General features: G+C 38.9%; 1 protein-coding gene across 8 annotated transcripts in view; it reads left to right on the forward strand.

Moving 5' to 3' along the window:
- Window positions 1-15,215, forward strand: part of MYO9A (myosin IXA) — a 137,459-nt gene that overhangs the window by 81,686 nt on the left and 40,558 nt on the right. For 7 of the 8 annotated variants that reach the window (XM_080980217.1, XM_080980211.1, XM_080980210.1 and 4 more), the window contains 8 exons: window positions 2,322-2,429; window positions 7,116-7,191; window positions 7,349-7,492; window positions 8,380-8,419; window positions 9,350-9,472; window positions 11,090-11,170; window positions 12,371-12,481; window positions 14,083-14,205. In XM_080980217.1, coding sequence (XP_080836343.1) covers window positions 2,322-2,429; window positions 7,116-7,191; window positions 7,349-7,492; window positions 8,380-8,419; window positions 9,350-9,472; window positions 11,090-11,170; window positions 12,371-12,481; window positions 14,083-14,205 — 806 coding nt within the window. The remainder of the gene's footprint in view (window positions 1-2,321; window positions 2,430-7,115; window positions 7,192-7,348; window positions 7,493-8,379; window positions 8,420-9,349; window positions 9,473-11,089; window positions 11,171-12,370; window positions 12,482-14,082; window positions 14,206-15,215) is intronic. The other variant, XM_080980215.1, reaches the window with a different exon arrangement.

Here is a 15,215-nt window from a genome sequence, read left to right on the forward strand (position 1 = left end):
ACACGAGACTGTTTTAAGTATCTGGCAACTCTTTCTGTTTTGAGCTATGTTTGTGTTGCATTTAGCTATCCCATGTTACTGTCAGTATAAAACCTATTATGTAACCATTTCTACTGGCTATTGATGGTGAAACAAGGCTAGTAGTTAAAATGGTGAGGTAGACTGCCCAGTCAAGATCATAGAATAAATATGCAGCATCCAGTTTAAAATGAACTTTTTTGTGGTCTGTCCACATCTAGACTGCAGCTGTTCTGAAATTTATTCAGTTTAATCCATTCCTTCGGTCAGTCTTGCATTCCATTTCACCATCAAGGTTGCTTTCAGACAACTTGTTTGTTGAACATTCATCCTGATTTGCTTCTACAAAGTTTGCAGGGAAGTTATATGATGTGGGCTGTTAGTCCTAAGCTTTTTGGTATTGCAACCCACAATTCCAAATTTGCTTGTTAGGATGGTCCATTGATTTGTTGTCACATGAATTTTGGACCTGAGGTCTTCAGCAGCTGTCAATTTCATGTGTTTTAATTGCAAGTCCGCCTATCTAATAACCATTATTTGAGGCATCCAAGCAAAAATTTACTTAATACCCTTCACTGTAGAATTTGTTGAAATATTTATAGTACTTGCAGTTATTCACAATTTTTTATTTTTAATGGGAATCACCAGTCAACTGATTGCAGGCTATTAATTCATAAACTATGAAAGTTATTCTAAAAACAGGTGATTAAATAGGCAGTGTCAAATATAATTAATGAAAAAGTTCATTATGGCAAGCATCATCAGTAGGATGGCTGAGTTTGCATTTTTCCAACAAGTGGGTCAATGCAGTGTTTGATAGTTGTCAGACATAGTCTGAGATCAGTATTGATAGATAGCTTGCTACTGTCTTCATAGGTGTCATTGCTGAAAAAACCTGTATTGCAAAGATAAGCACAGAGACTGATTCAACAAGCTCAGGATACTCAGTGGTAACTGAGTAACCAAGCAATTTTGGTAATTTGAAGCCAGATTTTAAATGGCCTCACTTCCAGAAAAATATATTTGATGGTCCAATCACATGATAGTTTCATGAATTGTTCTTTTTGCACAAGTACAACTTTGTGACATCACTCAAATGTCTCTGTTTCTTCAGCAGAAAAGTATTGGGCAAACTTAAACTATACAAACTTCAAATCTCCCTTGGCTTAACTATGAACTAAACCTTGTGGCATATCTGCTGATGATTCCTCACAAGTTGTTCATACAGAGAATTATTTTGAGTGTCTGTTGTGCCTGCATATGAGAGGTGAACTGTAATAGTCACTCAAAACAACACCCTCAACACGCGCCTTGTGGTGAACCATCTCCAGATCTGCCACTAAAAATCAGTTCCCAAGTGTTACAGTGCAAGACTTGAGCCTTTCTGATGTTTGGTTACAAACATAAGAGGCACTGCCATTTAGTCTTTATCTTCCTGATTATGTTGTAACAACAGTAATATGAATCAAGCCCAACACAAATAATAACTCATGATGCTTGAAAGTAAAAAAACTGTAACAAAGAGAGCATCTAGAATAAATTATGTAGATTAAATAGGCCTGTCCTGCATTATGAGATTCCACATGTAGAATCTGGCATAGGATTTCTGCAAGACTGGAAGTACAAGATAAGTAATAATTAGAATTATTGGAGACATGGATGATAGTTTTCTGTTTTCAAGATTAAAGCCCTAAGAGCCACATAAAAGCAATAATTGATATGATTTGTTTTGAATTCCACATTTCAGCAGGCTATACCTAATCTGGAAATAATTCACAGCCCACATCAGATACACATATTTATAATAATCAGAACAGCTTTTTTAAAATGATGCATTAGGCAATGCCCTTTGGAAAATGTGATCCTAATTGCTAAAGGGTAAGTGAGCTCATTAATCCCATTAAACATAGAAATGTCATGCTATTTTATGAAAATGCTATGATAAAACTGTTAACACATATCATGGCCATGCATTATAAAATGCAGTGCTGTTTCATTGTTGATTCCAATTTATAATTCATTATTTTGGCTGCAGCTTTATCTTTTCAAAATACGAAGGGAAGTTGCCCCAAACCCAGCAACTTGCCTTACAACGATCTAGTAAAAGATCAGTTCATCTCTGTCTTGTGCACTCCTCAGAATTGCTAGAAATGGTGATATTACTGTCCGTAGGCAGAAAGCACCCATCACTTTTGAACTATTCTGTGTCAATAAGGCAGTTGTCCGCACTGTTCTTGACTCTTCGTTGGTTTCTGCTTATGTAATCTTTCTCTTTTCTCCATGTTTTTGTTTTGCTTCCCAAGGGCATGATGATGCGGTTTTGAAAAGTGTGGATAGTTTTAGCTTTCTCCATCACCCAGTTCATCAGAGGAGCTTAGAGATCCTGCAGAGATGCAAGGAGGAGAAGTACAGTAAGGCGCCATATCCCACCATCTCTCTGACATGACACTCACACACAGCAGGAAATGGAAACCAGGAGCATACTTAGTAGCAAGGGTGGGCCAACCATGCTTGGAACCTTGTAATGCAGAACCTGAAGGCATCTTGAATGACAAGACCTGTTAAAACGTAGGAGGGATCTTAGTGCCCTTTTCTTGGGAATTTATAGGCAGGATGGGCCCTAGAGGTTTGAGTGGATGCTCTGAATCCTGTTTTTACCTCAGTCATAAAGATTTTTCTGGTATATAAGCCTGATTAAGGCATGGTGCCATTTTACTGAAGGAACTGTTGATTAAATCTCCTAGGTATCCCAAGATTTTAGTTAAAAGCTTTTCATTAGTGGCAGCCTTTAGACAGAGGAATAATCTAATCTGTATTTATTCTAGCTAGATTTTTTTTTTTTTTTTGCAAGATTCAACCAAATTCTGGTGCCCTCTTTTTTTATATAGTAGTGTCTACGTGTGGATATAAATGTATATACATCTTTTTTAAAAAGAAAACCCTCCACTTTTTGAGAACTCTAGTGCAATGTAGAATAACTGTTCTGCCTTTGGAGGATTTCCTTCATAGAAGAGAATAGATATGCACTTGGTCTCCATTTCCTTCTCCTCACTTCCGTTTGTTACATAATGAACTAGTCCTGCATGAAAACCAGGCCCGTTTGCCTTTGATACTAATGATGGCTGGATTTCTGTTGTGGGAGGAGCAGGGGTCTAGCAGCATGAAACATAACACCCTCTGCCATAAAGAGTAGCGCATGGTGTTTCAGTGTTACAATTACATTGGGAGCCTACTGAAGGGTACCTTGATGCTAACTTGCTCATTAAACAGCTTTGCATATGCAGTAACCATTCCACCTTAATGATCAGGCGCATCACCATTTCAGACTCTTGAAACAGGAGATATTATTTTTAAAAAGTTTCTTTTCAATGTTTGCCTCACTACTTGGACAGAATTGATTCAGCTTTTCAATGTGTTGGGTTCCAAGGAAGACTGAAACCTTGTGCCTTCATAGACCTCCATTTTTGCATTTGTGCTGTAATGGCTTATAGAGACGCCACATCGCTGCTAATAAAGGAAATGCCTTTCCCTCATGTATATGTTGCGTATCTTTTGGAGTACCATCCCCCACAAAGGTTGGTGTTCCCTCTGCAAGGGGTGTGGATGGTGTTAATCTATAAGAAGAGCTGAACGGATGGTGTGATATGAACTGAGTTGAAGAAGTTGCATGAGTCTTGCATTACATGGATTTTCCCCACTGTGTTTGAATATAAGAATATATAATTAACAAGAAAAAATTGTAAAAGCGTGCTCTGAAATCAGTTTTGGATGGAACAGTGTAGGAACTGCTCTGCTGGACAAAAGGTTCATCCAGGCCAGCATTCTGTTTCCAGCAGCAGCAAACCAAATGCCTGTGGGAAGCTGGAAGTCAACAGCCTTCTCCTGTTTGTCCTCAGCATCTGGTATTCATCTCTTTGTCCTCCGCATCTAGCTCCATCTAGTCAAGGGAAATAGTTGTTGATTAAGCCCATTGAATTTTCCCCATCTTTTTTATTTTTTAAAAAGTATCAGCTAGTACTCTTCGCTGTTGCTAACAAAATCCATAAAGTGTTTTACGTTTTGTGTGAAACTGTGTTTGTCCTGAGTCTTGTGCTAGTCAAGTTCATTGGGTTAGCTCGAGTTCCAGCATAGAAAGAGGAAGAAAAAATGCCTCCCTATTTTCAACATCATTCATAATTTAAAGTCTTTACTGTGTCCTTCCTTGATCTTGCTTCTAATTCAAAAAGTATTGAATACTTCCGCCTTTTCGCATTAGGGAAAAAATGCTTCAACCCCTCAGTTACTTTAGTCGCCCTTTGCTTTTTCAAGCTCTACATTATCCTTTCTTAAGATGACCAGAACTACACACAAGTGTTTCAAATGAAGTTGCACAATAGATTTTATGTAAATATATTAAGATACTGGCTGTCTTTATAAATTTGCTCTTACACTGCATCTCAATAGCCATTTTGTTGCCCATTCGTCCTATTTGGAACTTTCCATGGGGAGAATGCAGATTTACCAAGCTGTAGCTTTGTCACAGTGTGTGTGTAACCACTTGTTAGGCCAGCCATCTGTGTGCTGGGTCACACAGTGAGGAGAAACTTCCAACTCTTGCTTCTGTGAATTTCTAATCAGGTTTGGAAGGCATGGTATGATTTTACAGACAACTGGTCACCAAGTATTATTTATTGATTGATTGATTGATTGATTGATTGATTGATTTATATACCACCCTTCATCCAAGCACCATGGGGCAGTTTACAATATAAAAACACAAAAGTAGTAGTTAGGTGCACACTGCTATAACTTTTACTTTGCAAATTATTTTTGGTATACATCCATGGTCTGCTTGGGATTCTTCTGTCCTGAACAATTTGCAAACTTCTGCAGACCTCACTCCTTATTCCATGACTTTAGGTCCTTATGAATCAGTTACGTAGCAGTGGGTGCGATACAAATCCTTAGGGGATGGCATTTATTGCTTTCTGTTAATATAGTTGAATGCTTCTCTTCCCCCACAGGGGACTACTTATTTTCAGAACATTACAGTAGCATATTATGAAGCAGTCTGCACATATAACACTGGTTCTGGCACATATGCTTGTGTTTCTGAGTCTGGCTCAAAAGTGCTGGTTCTAACATAAAAAGGGCCTATACAGCTCAGGACCCTGATACCAAATGGAATACCTCCCTTCACTTGAAGATCATGTGAGAGAGGATCAGAGGGTGGCAGCAAGGGAGAGGGGCTATTTAGTTGTGGCCTCTAATTTATGGGATGCTATTCCCGAGGATGCCTGCTTGCTCGGCACTAACCACCTCCCAGGCTTTTGAGAGAGTGTAATAATCATGCTTATTGCTTTGGGGTGGGGGAGGAATAGTATTTTATGGTTAAAACCTAATGGTTATTTTAATTTGTATATGTAAGTTACCTAGAGACGCTTTGTATAAGGTGGCTAATAAATTGAATAAATATTATCCCTCGTTGCTCTTAAATCATGAATGATGCAATTCATGCATAGTTGTTGACAAAAGGGCCTCACTAGCAGCTCTTAAGAAAATTCAGTGGTCATGGAAGAAATAATAAAGTTTACAAATTCTAATTTAATGTTTTGAAAATGACTAGGCCCAGAGAAGATTACATTGCATGAGTGATTCTTGCCAAAAACAGTAAGACTGCTCACCTTCAAATCTCATCATGAAGATAGAGCTTTAGCTTATTGAATCACCTTAATTTATTAATATTTATTTATTTATTTATCTATCTATCTATCTCTTCAGTAATCTTTTCATATCCTATGGGTATACTACGACTGAAAGATTTCTTATTATTTGCTCAGGTGTTGTTTTTTGTTTGTTTTTTTGGCTAATTAGGATATTTGTGGCCTTATTAAAAGCAATAAGTCTTGGCTTGACTTCTAGCCAAGTGTGTGGGGGTGTATAATATCTTATTTTTTTGTACTTCCCTTACACAAGGGTATATCAAAGGGAAACAAACCAGTAAATTTATTTTGCAAATCTAGTTACCTAAAATTTGGGGTCATTCCATACCAGATGATTGGGTTCAAAGGTTCCAAAATTGTTAAACCAATCTTATCTACCAGTTGACTCCCTTTATAAATCCAGTTTGAGGATACTGAGTGTTCTAAATGCCGAATATACATTATCAGCTAATCCTTAGAAAACCCTGTAGATTAGATCAGTTCTGTATCTGATTTGTTATGACATGGTGGAGGAGGAAAATTGGAACCAAGAATTTCCTGATTCATTTCTTGTCCACTGTGCTGCACCATCCCTGAATACCTATGCTAGGGTTAGTAATGCAGGTTAGAACCCCCATGGTTTTGCATTACAGATGAGACTTTCAGACTCACTTAAGGCAAGCCATGTTTGTGTTAAATTCTGCATAGTATGCTTTGCAATAGAGGCAGTAGCTTTTAAGATGGAACAGCTAAGAAGTGTATCTTCTATTCAGTAAAATGTATTGAACCATAATTCTGGGCTTTTTAAAAGAAAATACCCAGACCAAAATAGTGAACTTTGTTCCTGGTAGCTCTGCTACCAGGTTGGAGGTTGTCCAAGCACAGTATATAAGAAAGATTTCCAGTTAAGCTATTAATAGAATCCAGAGGCTTACTTCTGCACAAATTTGGGGTGTTCATATGGTCTGCATTGTTCTACTTTTATAAGAAGGAGAAAGCAGCTGACCAGAAAAGGCCTTTTACAGATAATAATCTTATTGGAGGTGTGGCTCTTAGGTGCAATATTTTCCTCCTATAAAAGCTTTCCCCTCTGTGTTGTTTCTTGGATATAGAGATGTGCATCTTTTAAAAAATATATTTAAAATATGGCTTTATATGTAGGATTACAAGTAAATTTTGTGGCAAACGAATTTAGGACATCTTTTCTTTATTTTAAGAGCTTAAGTCAAATATACCATTATTACCAGCCATGGCTCCTCGTTTATGGTTCTTCTCTCCCTCCCACCTCCCCCAGTTCCCAGCATGTACCATTTTCAGCACATGTTGCAGTCTGATTTTTCCCCCTCCCAAGCTGGTGCAGAGAATTTATCTAATGCTAAATAGAATGTTAATTTTTTTGTTGATATGCTGCCACAGGTATTGCCCGCAAACGTCCCAGAACACCACTTTCAGATCTGCAGGGAGTTAACACTATCAATGAGAAAAGTCAGCGGTAAGTCAGATTGTGTGATAAGTGAGACTGCTAGAGCAAGAGCTTTACATATGAAATTGTGACTTTGGAAAAGTTACCCTTTTTACAAAAAAATAAATATCTGGTATATTCTTTGTGAAATTTAAGCAATAAAGTGTATTTGTTTCCCACATTGCAGTGATATGTATGGAGTTGGTTGGAACAGCAAGATGGGTGTGCGACAGAGCAGACTCTCCAGCCAAAGCAGTTTCCTCGACAAAGATGGGATATTTGTGAATTCAACTAACAGCAAGCTGTTGGAGAGAGCCCATGGCATCCTCATGTTAGTTCATATTTGTTCTTTGTTACAAAGATAAACTGATCTCTAGGGATAGCAACAAACATGGGACAAGCTGGGGGTAAGAGAGATCTCTATTACCCTTCAGCATTCATCACCCAAGGAACACAGATTTACAATTCAGAAATCCTCAAAAGTGTATCTTGATGAGGTAGACTGCAGAACTGGGACACTATAAAATACATGGAAGCAACCTTTGAACTGTTCTAGGCCCCCATTGCTCTCTTCTGGTCTTGGGAGTTGACCAGAGACTCTGATCAGCAGAGCCAGTTTTTATTATGAACATTCATTAAATTAAAAGGGGTTCCTGTGTTACACAAATCTCCTTTTAGTTATTTGTGAAAGTATTGTAATCACATCAATTATATTCTCTTTTATAATTTCCAAATACCCCTTCAAAGATGCAGCTGGAAGAATATGGTATCTGAATTAATTGTCAAAGAATGTCTGCAGTTCTAAAGAAGCTTGTCACTAGGAGTTGAGTGGGTTTGGAAAAAGATGTGTTAAACTTGTATTTTCAGTTCAGTAACCCTTCAAATAGATCAGGCATAGGCAAACTCTGGCCCTCCAGAAGTTTGGGACTACAATTCCCATCTTTAGCTAACAGGACCGGTGGTCAGGGATGATGGTAATTGTAGTCCCAAACATCTGGAGGGCTGGAGTTTGCTATGCCTGAAACAGATGCACACACTTCCACAAGCAAGAGTGCGAGGGACCACCATGAAACCAGCACTCACTATAGATTTGTTGACACTGCACTAGTACATGCTTTGCCATTACACCAGAAGCAAATGTTTTTCTCATGAAAGTTTACAAATTAGCATTAACATGTCCCTGCTGCTTTAATATGGATCTTTGTTGCTTCTTCCTAGGCGAAACAAGAACTTCAAAGCCAAGCCTAACCTTCCAAAGGTGAGAGTACTAGCGCTAGAGAACCTGAGCTAACATATTTAAACTAGATTAATTTCACAAATGATGCTGCTTTTTACAAGGCTATTCCTTTTTCATAAGAAAGCATACAGAAAGTGTACCCTGCCCATGAACTCAAAGTGTGGTTTTCACCATGTATACAATTGATGTACAGTGGTACCTCTAGTTATGAACTTAATTCATTCTGGAGGTCCATTCTTAACCTGAAACTGTTCTTAACTAGAGGCGTGCTTTCACTAATGGGGCCTCTTGCTGCCGCTGTGCCGCTGGCACACAATTTCCATTCTCATCCTGGGGCAAATTTCTCAACTTGAGGTAACTCTTCTAGGTTAGCGGAGTTTGTAACCTGAAGCGTTTGTAACCGGAGACATTTGTAACTCAAGGTACCACTGTATGAATGTGATGGGCACATTTGCAAAGCAGATAAACTGCTGTGAGCACTGCAAACCAGATAAACTGCTGTGAGCACCACAGAGACTGTTAGGTTTTGAAAAAGGGGTTTTACTTTTTTCAAGTGGAGTGGGAGGGTGGAGGCAGTGGATTATTTTCCTGGTGATTTCAACTGGGATTGCATGGGCCCTTCTCCAGCTATAATCCCCAGGAAGATCACTGCCGCCCCCCAGCAACAATTAGACTTTGAAGAGGAACAATTTCAGAGGCTTACAGCTGGAGGGTAGAGATTTATTCTTTCCTTGATAGTTGAGACTTCCAAAAGTAAACTTTGCACTTCCAAACTGCAATTGGGCTTGAAAAAAGCCTTCTATTGGCTACAGTGGAAGCCTAATTTCAGCAGGGGGAGGGTGGGGCGGAGACCTGTGAGTACCAAGCTCCACTGTTGGTTTCTTGCAAAGATTTGTGCTTATGTTGGTTCAAATTTCTCATAACCAAAGTTAGAATCTTTGTGTTTCTTAGCACTTGCTTGAAGTGAAATCGCTCAAGCACTTGACGAACCTAACTCTCCATGACCGTATCACAAAGTCTCTTCTCCACCTTCACAAGAAGAAGAAGCCTCCAAGCATCAGTGCCCAGTTCCAGGTAACTTACCATTGTTAATTTAATGAAGTTTAACTTAAGGAAAAACATGTGGGATATCTATTTCCAATGGAAATAAAATAGGGATACTAGATGGACTGGAATGCAGCCTACTCTTGATTTTAGAAAAACAACATCAACAATTGGTTGCAGTTCATATTTTCTTTATTATCCCTGGTTGTCCCATTCATTTTTACATCACAGTCTTTTTTTCTTTCTTTTGGCCAACTAGTAAATTCTCTAGCTCCCTCTGGACATTTCCAGCTCTATGTAAGTTAACTCGGTAACTGACTCGCATTAAAGAAAAGATTGTTGCAAGCCAAGCCATGTATGTATGGCTTAGATCTTCTTTAAAATCCCCTAGACATCAATCATCCCTCTGGGGTCATAGCTACCATATCACAGTAGTAGAATATATGCTTTGCATGCAGAATGTATCAGCTTCACTCCTATTACCTCCATTTTTTTTTTTTTTAAAAGTCAGAGGTAGCTCGACTGGGAAATAGAACTCTGATTCAGATCCTGAAGAGTTTCCGCCAGTCAGTGTAGACAGTATTAGGCTAGACTGATTAATTGTCAGATGTGATATACAGTAAGTCAACTTGATATGATTATATGACTTTATACTGTGCATAGGCTGTGACTGCTAACTCCACAGGTGCCCATAGGAGTCCTTAATAAAGTTAAGGACATGAATTGTATGTATACAGTATACTAATTACCCATATACTTTCTGCCAAAGCTGTTTTAATTTCAGCAGTACTATGCTCTTTAAATAGCTTTAAGTAGTTTTCTACCCTTCTTTAATTAAAAGCCTTTTATTTATTTATTTATTACACTCATTTATTACACTTACACTTATTACACTTATTTATTTATTAATCACAATAGTCTATACGCAGTGTACACTAGACACAATATGATAAGTCCAAAAATTATCTAACTGACACTAGTCCAGGACCTTTTCAGCATTCCCAAGTCAGACGTTACAGAGAAATAGAGTTGGGTATTGTCAGCGTACAGATGACACTTTGCTCCCAAATGCCTAATGACTTCTCCCAGTGGCTTCATGTAGATGTTAAATAGCATCGGAGACATTATAGTTTCCTTTGGCACCCTTTAATTCAAAAGCCAAGTGGTTCAGGTATGCTCATCCAGAGCTATCTTCTGAAACTGTCCCTGGTGATAGTCTGTCCCCATCAACAGTCTAACCGCAGAATTTCCACAAGCTGGAGCCTCCGTTCCAGGCCTATAGGTAAGTGTTATGTAGCTGAACACCTTGTCTCTTAAGTAGATAAATGAAGCTGAATTTTGAATAAAATATGCAGCATTCCAGAAGGAGAACTGCTGAGGGACATGTATGCTATTGTTCTGATCCAGTGACGTGCTTTTGAAGATTTATATATATGTACTTAATGCCATTATTATGCATTGTATAGGAAAGCCATTTTCATGCCTTTGAATGTCTACAATAAGAAGCAATATTATCACAATTTCTATTTCATATGTGTGTTAAATTACAGTTTAAAAATAGCATAAGGAGAGGTTTGGCAACATGTTATTTTCTTACCAAAATAATTGTTGCAGAAGCCAACTCCATAATTTTATTTTCCACTTTAGGCATCGCTTACCAAATTGATGGAGACCCTTGGCCAAGCAGAACCCTATTTTGTCAAGTGCATTCGCTCCAATGCTGACAAGGTAAATGCCTCTCCAATCCCAAATAATCCACAATGAAAATCAGTTTTGCTGGACTGTGACAGCCAATCCAAATAACTTGATTATACTAGCCATTGGCCATGACAAATCTGAATAAAAAAATAAATAAATGTAAAGGGGTGCCGTGCCCTTTTGATCTTTCAGATCAACATAGCAATAATCCTCAGTACCATCCGGCTATACATCAGGAGCAGGGATTCAGCTAGCAGTGGGGTAGGTGAGCTGTGCCCATATAGTTTCAAATAGTACCTGGGTAGACCAGTCTGAAAACTCAGGAGACAGATTTTCACAGCCTTCTAGTGGCTATGGTGACTCATTTTCCAGAAGTAATGTATCTAGTGTTAACTCTGGAAGTGTATACTCAATTCTGACCAAACCAAGCCTTGCAAAGTCCATACACGAAATACATTACATCTGGTAAATGAGCCACCATAGCAGCTAGAGGGCTGTGAAAAATTTTCATCTCGGGGTCTCATGCCAAAGAGGACAGTGCTTTTTTTCTAGAGAAATAGGTGTCGGTACTCGCCATGAAGTTGTTAGAGTAAGTGCCACACTTTTTAACAACAAAATAGGTGCCGGTACTGCATACCATTGAGTACCCCCTTTTAAAAAATAAGCACTGAATATACCACTTCATACCGTTAGCCTTGGCAGGCTGAAATCTAGGATTCCTATGCCTCCCCAAGGATCGGGGACTAGATAAACAGACGTCTGATATTTCCTATCTAACTGCACTCTCTGGGGCTTGGGGGATACCCTGAAGAAGGCCTTTGACCAAGGACCAAGTTGCCCCAGTATCTGTGGAAGAGCCTTATTTAGGTGCCCAGACTGTTCTCTGTCTCCACTGGGCTTCTCCCCTTTTTCCTACTCTCTTAGGCTTTTTATATCCTCTCTGTCCCCATACCCTTTCTTCTGCCTGAGGTACAGCAGCTGGGCTCCTTCCCTTCCATCAGGAGCATGACTGAGAGTGTGCCACCCTTCCTTTTCCCAAGTGGAGCCTCCTTAGAGGCCATTGCCTGGTTGATGCTGGTGGTGTAGACTGGGATCTATTTAAAGGGCAGCCGTCAGCAAAGGACCGGTGAGCCCTGGTAGCCAACAAAGTCATCCATGGAAACTTGCTTACCTGGATGAACTTGCAGTCAATGTGTAACTGTTTGGCCCTTGTATGTTTTGTTTTTTCAGCTTCCCCTGAGGTTCAGCGACAACCAGGTGCTTAGACAACTGCGGTACACAGGGATGCGAGAGACAGTGCGCATACGACAGTCAGGATATAGTTCCAAATACACCTTCAAGGTTAGTTTATTTGAATCTGCTAAAAAAATATTGGTGAAGTGGGCTCCAAGGCACTATGGTCAGTTGGGCAATAACTTGATTTAAATGTAGGTGAATGCATAAGTGTATGAAAAGTATTATTTTCGCAGCTGAAAATGATGCAACTGGCAGAACAAATACCCATGTCAAATTAGTGCTTGCAAGCATGCAGAGTTGTGGCTGGGAATGTTCATTGTGAGCTGCAGCTGCTATTTGGCAAGGACTGAGAAGTAAATAGAAAATCAGTGAAGGAAAGGAGGGACCATGGGATGCTGTAGAAACATTGTGCAGGAAATAGTGATATTTGTGTAAAACATATTTGTGAATTATTATACTTTTACAAAACACATTTCCAAATCAACATAGTAATTAAAGGAAAGGTCAACCACATTCCTGCTACACTAGTGTTGTGCATTGAGCTAGTTGGAGTGAGTTATTCAGAGTGATAGCCTCTATTGTGCTCCTTTGAAAGCGTATGATTCGAACTTAGTGCAAAAGGTAGTCTTCTGATTTTAATAAATCTTTAGCTTCATTTTCTATGTAGTTTTTCTGAAGCTACAAACTGGCTGTGATTAGACAGATGTGTCAACCATAATATGTTTTGCTCATTGTTTTTGTAAACATTTTTCGTTATAGACTTTGTCAGACACCCAAAGCTGAAGTTCTTGTTTACTCCAAGTTACATTTCTTGAAATGATCTGTTTTAATAAAACCCTCCATAGTTTACTTAACTTTCTTCCTAGTGGAAGAGAATTAGTTTATTGGATAATCTTCTAATCCCAACCATGTACAAATGTTACTCCATTAAGGGCAAATTCTCGTAATGGTTCTGCTACATAGAGGAATGTTTTGAATGACATTTCGGTTTCAAAAATAAATCAATCTATGAATTAGTGTTTTTGTGGGGTTTTTTGCTGCAGAGATCAGTGATCATGAACTGGTGATGAAACTTCCTTGGAAAGCCTGTGTAGATTTTTGCATCCCGGTGTCACATTTTTCATACACCCACCAGAGTGATGTGCATGGGGAGAGCTGAATATTGCTCCCTGCCCCCCCCCCAAAAAGATTTCTTGCCTTTCTGATCAGCTCAGTAGTGTAAACTAGAGAGCTTTGAATATAATAGGCAATTAAAACTGTTACTTTTCAGTATCCACAATGACAGCCCTTTTCAGGATTGCTATGTTTATTTATTGATTATGCATTTAGAACATTTGTACTCCACTTGCCAGCTGAAAAACCTCCCAGAGCTGCTTGCATACAATCAGTTAAAACAAAGCAGTCCCTTCAGGCTTATAATCTAAAAAAGCATGACACACCAGAGAAAGGGGACACAGAAGGAAGAGGAAAAAAGCAAACTCAGGTACCAGTTCCTAAATAGTAGTTCTTGTAATGATCAGCCAACATAGAAACAGCTCAGGGCAGAAGCTAGTCTTTCAGCAGAGCTGGTGGAATGATCCCTGTTTCTCATCTCATCTACTGAGGCAGCCTGTATTTCCATAGATACAGAGCTGACTTCAATGAACTTTCAGAGTAAAATGACAAACTGTGTTAAATAACATGCAGAGGTATGCCTAATTTTTCAGGAGTTCGTGGATCATTTTCATGTACTTCTGCCAAGAGGCATGATACCATCCAAGGAGAATATCCATGAATTCTTAAGGAAAACAAAGACCAACCCTGACAATTATCAAGTGGGACGAACAATGGTACGTTCAAAGCCTCATTTCCCTTTTGCTCCCTGACACAATATTAAAATACATTTGTCCCTTTCTAGTATTATTTATGGGTGTACCCTGCTGCCATAGTGGTGTTTATCAGATATACAGTGACCCATTTAGCATGTATTGATAGCATAGACCACGGCTTATCAGTAACAAGCAAATGTATGGGCTCCCAGAGAGGAAATTTGGCGTTTTTGCTCCTTGCCAGTCATTTTGCTGCTTCTCTGAGCTAAGCTTTAGTTTGGCTCAACATGTTGTCCAGACCTGAGCTCATAGCTTAGCTTTCTGCAGACAAACCACACACTATAACAAAGGTTTGTCCTATGGTTTACAGCTTGTGGTTTGTTGGGGAGAGCTAAACCATGAACCCAGACTGGGACAGCATACTAAGTCAAACTGTGACATAGTTTAGCTCGGTGCAGTCCATCAGCAAAATGAGCAAGGGGGGGGGGGGAGCAAAGTAGCCACAATTTTAGTGTTGCATGTAAATAAGACAATGTCTGGTAGAACTCAAAATTACAACTCCCCAAGACTTTTTTTGCCACACCAAAGTTGCCCCAGACTCTAGAATGAGGCAACTCACCTTTCAGTTCATTTTCAAGTACGTGAACATCAGTTGGAATTTCTTTCTGAAGGAGGGGAGAGAAAGATTCTGAAGTAAATGTGACCCTTATTTTATTTAAAAGGCATTTTGTGGATTTGCTTCACTGTGTGTCTTAAAAAATAAAATAAAATAAATAAAAAATAAAATAAAATAAATTATTTAAATTTGTGGTGATTCCCTCATCCCCTTCATTATTTTTTTTTTTAAGTATTCAGGCTGCAGACTTGAGGTAAAACCCAACAAAGAAGTTCATAAGATTCCATATGTTCAGCCAGTTGTTTCCCCGGATGAATATTCAGGCTCTTTTTCCCTTGCGAGTGCCGAGATTGGTGGGCAGAACAGGTTCTTCCTTTGTTTTGTTACTTACACCATTGCAATTATTTTGCAGAAA

The sequence above is a fragment of the Podarcis pityusensis genome, assembly GCF_964106645.2.
Source record: "Podarcis pityusensis genome assembly, chromosome: 14".
NCBI classification, from domain to species: domain Eukaryota; kingdom Metazoa; phylum Chordata; class Lepidosauria; order Squamata; family Lacertidae; genus Podarcis; species Podarcis pityusensis.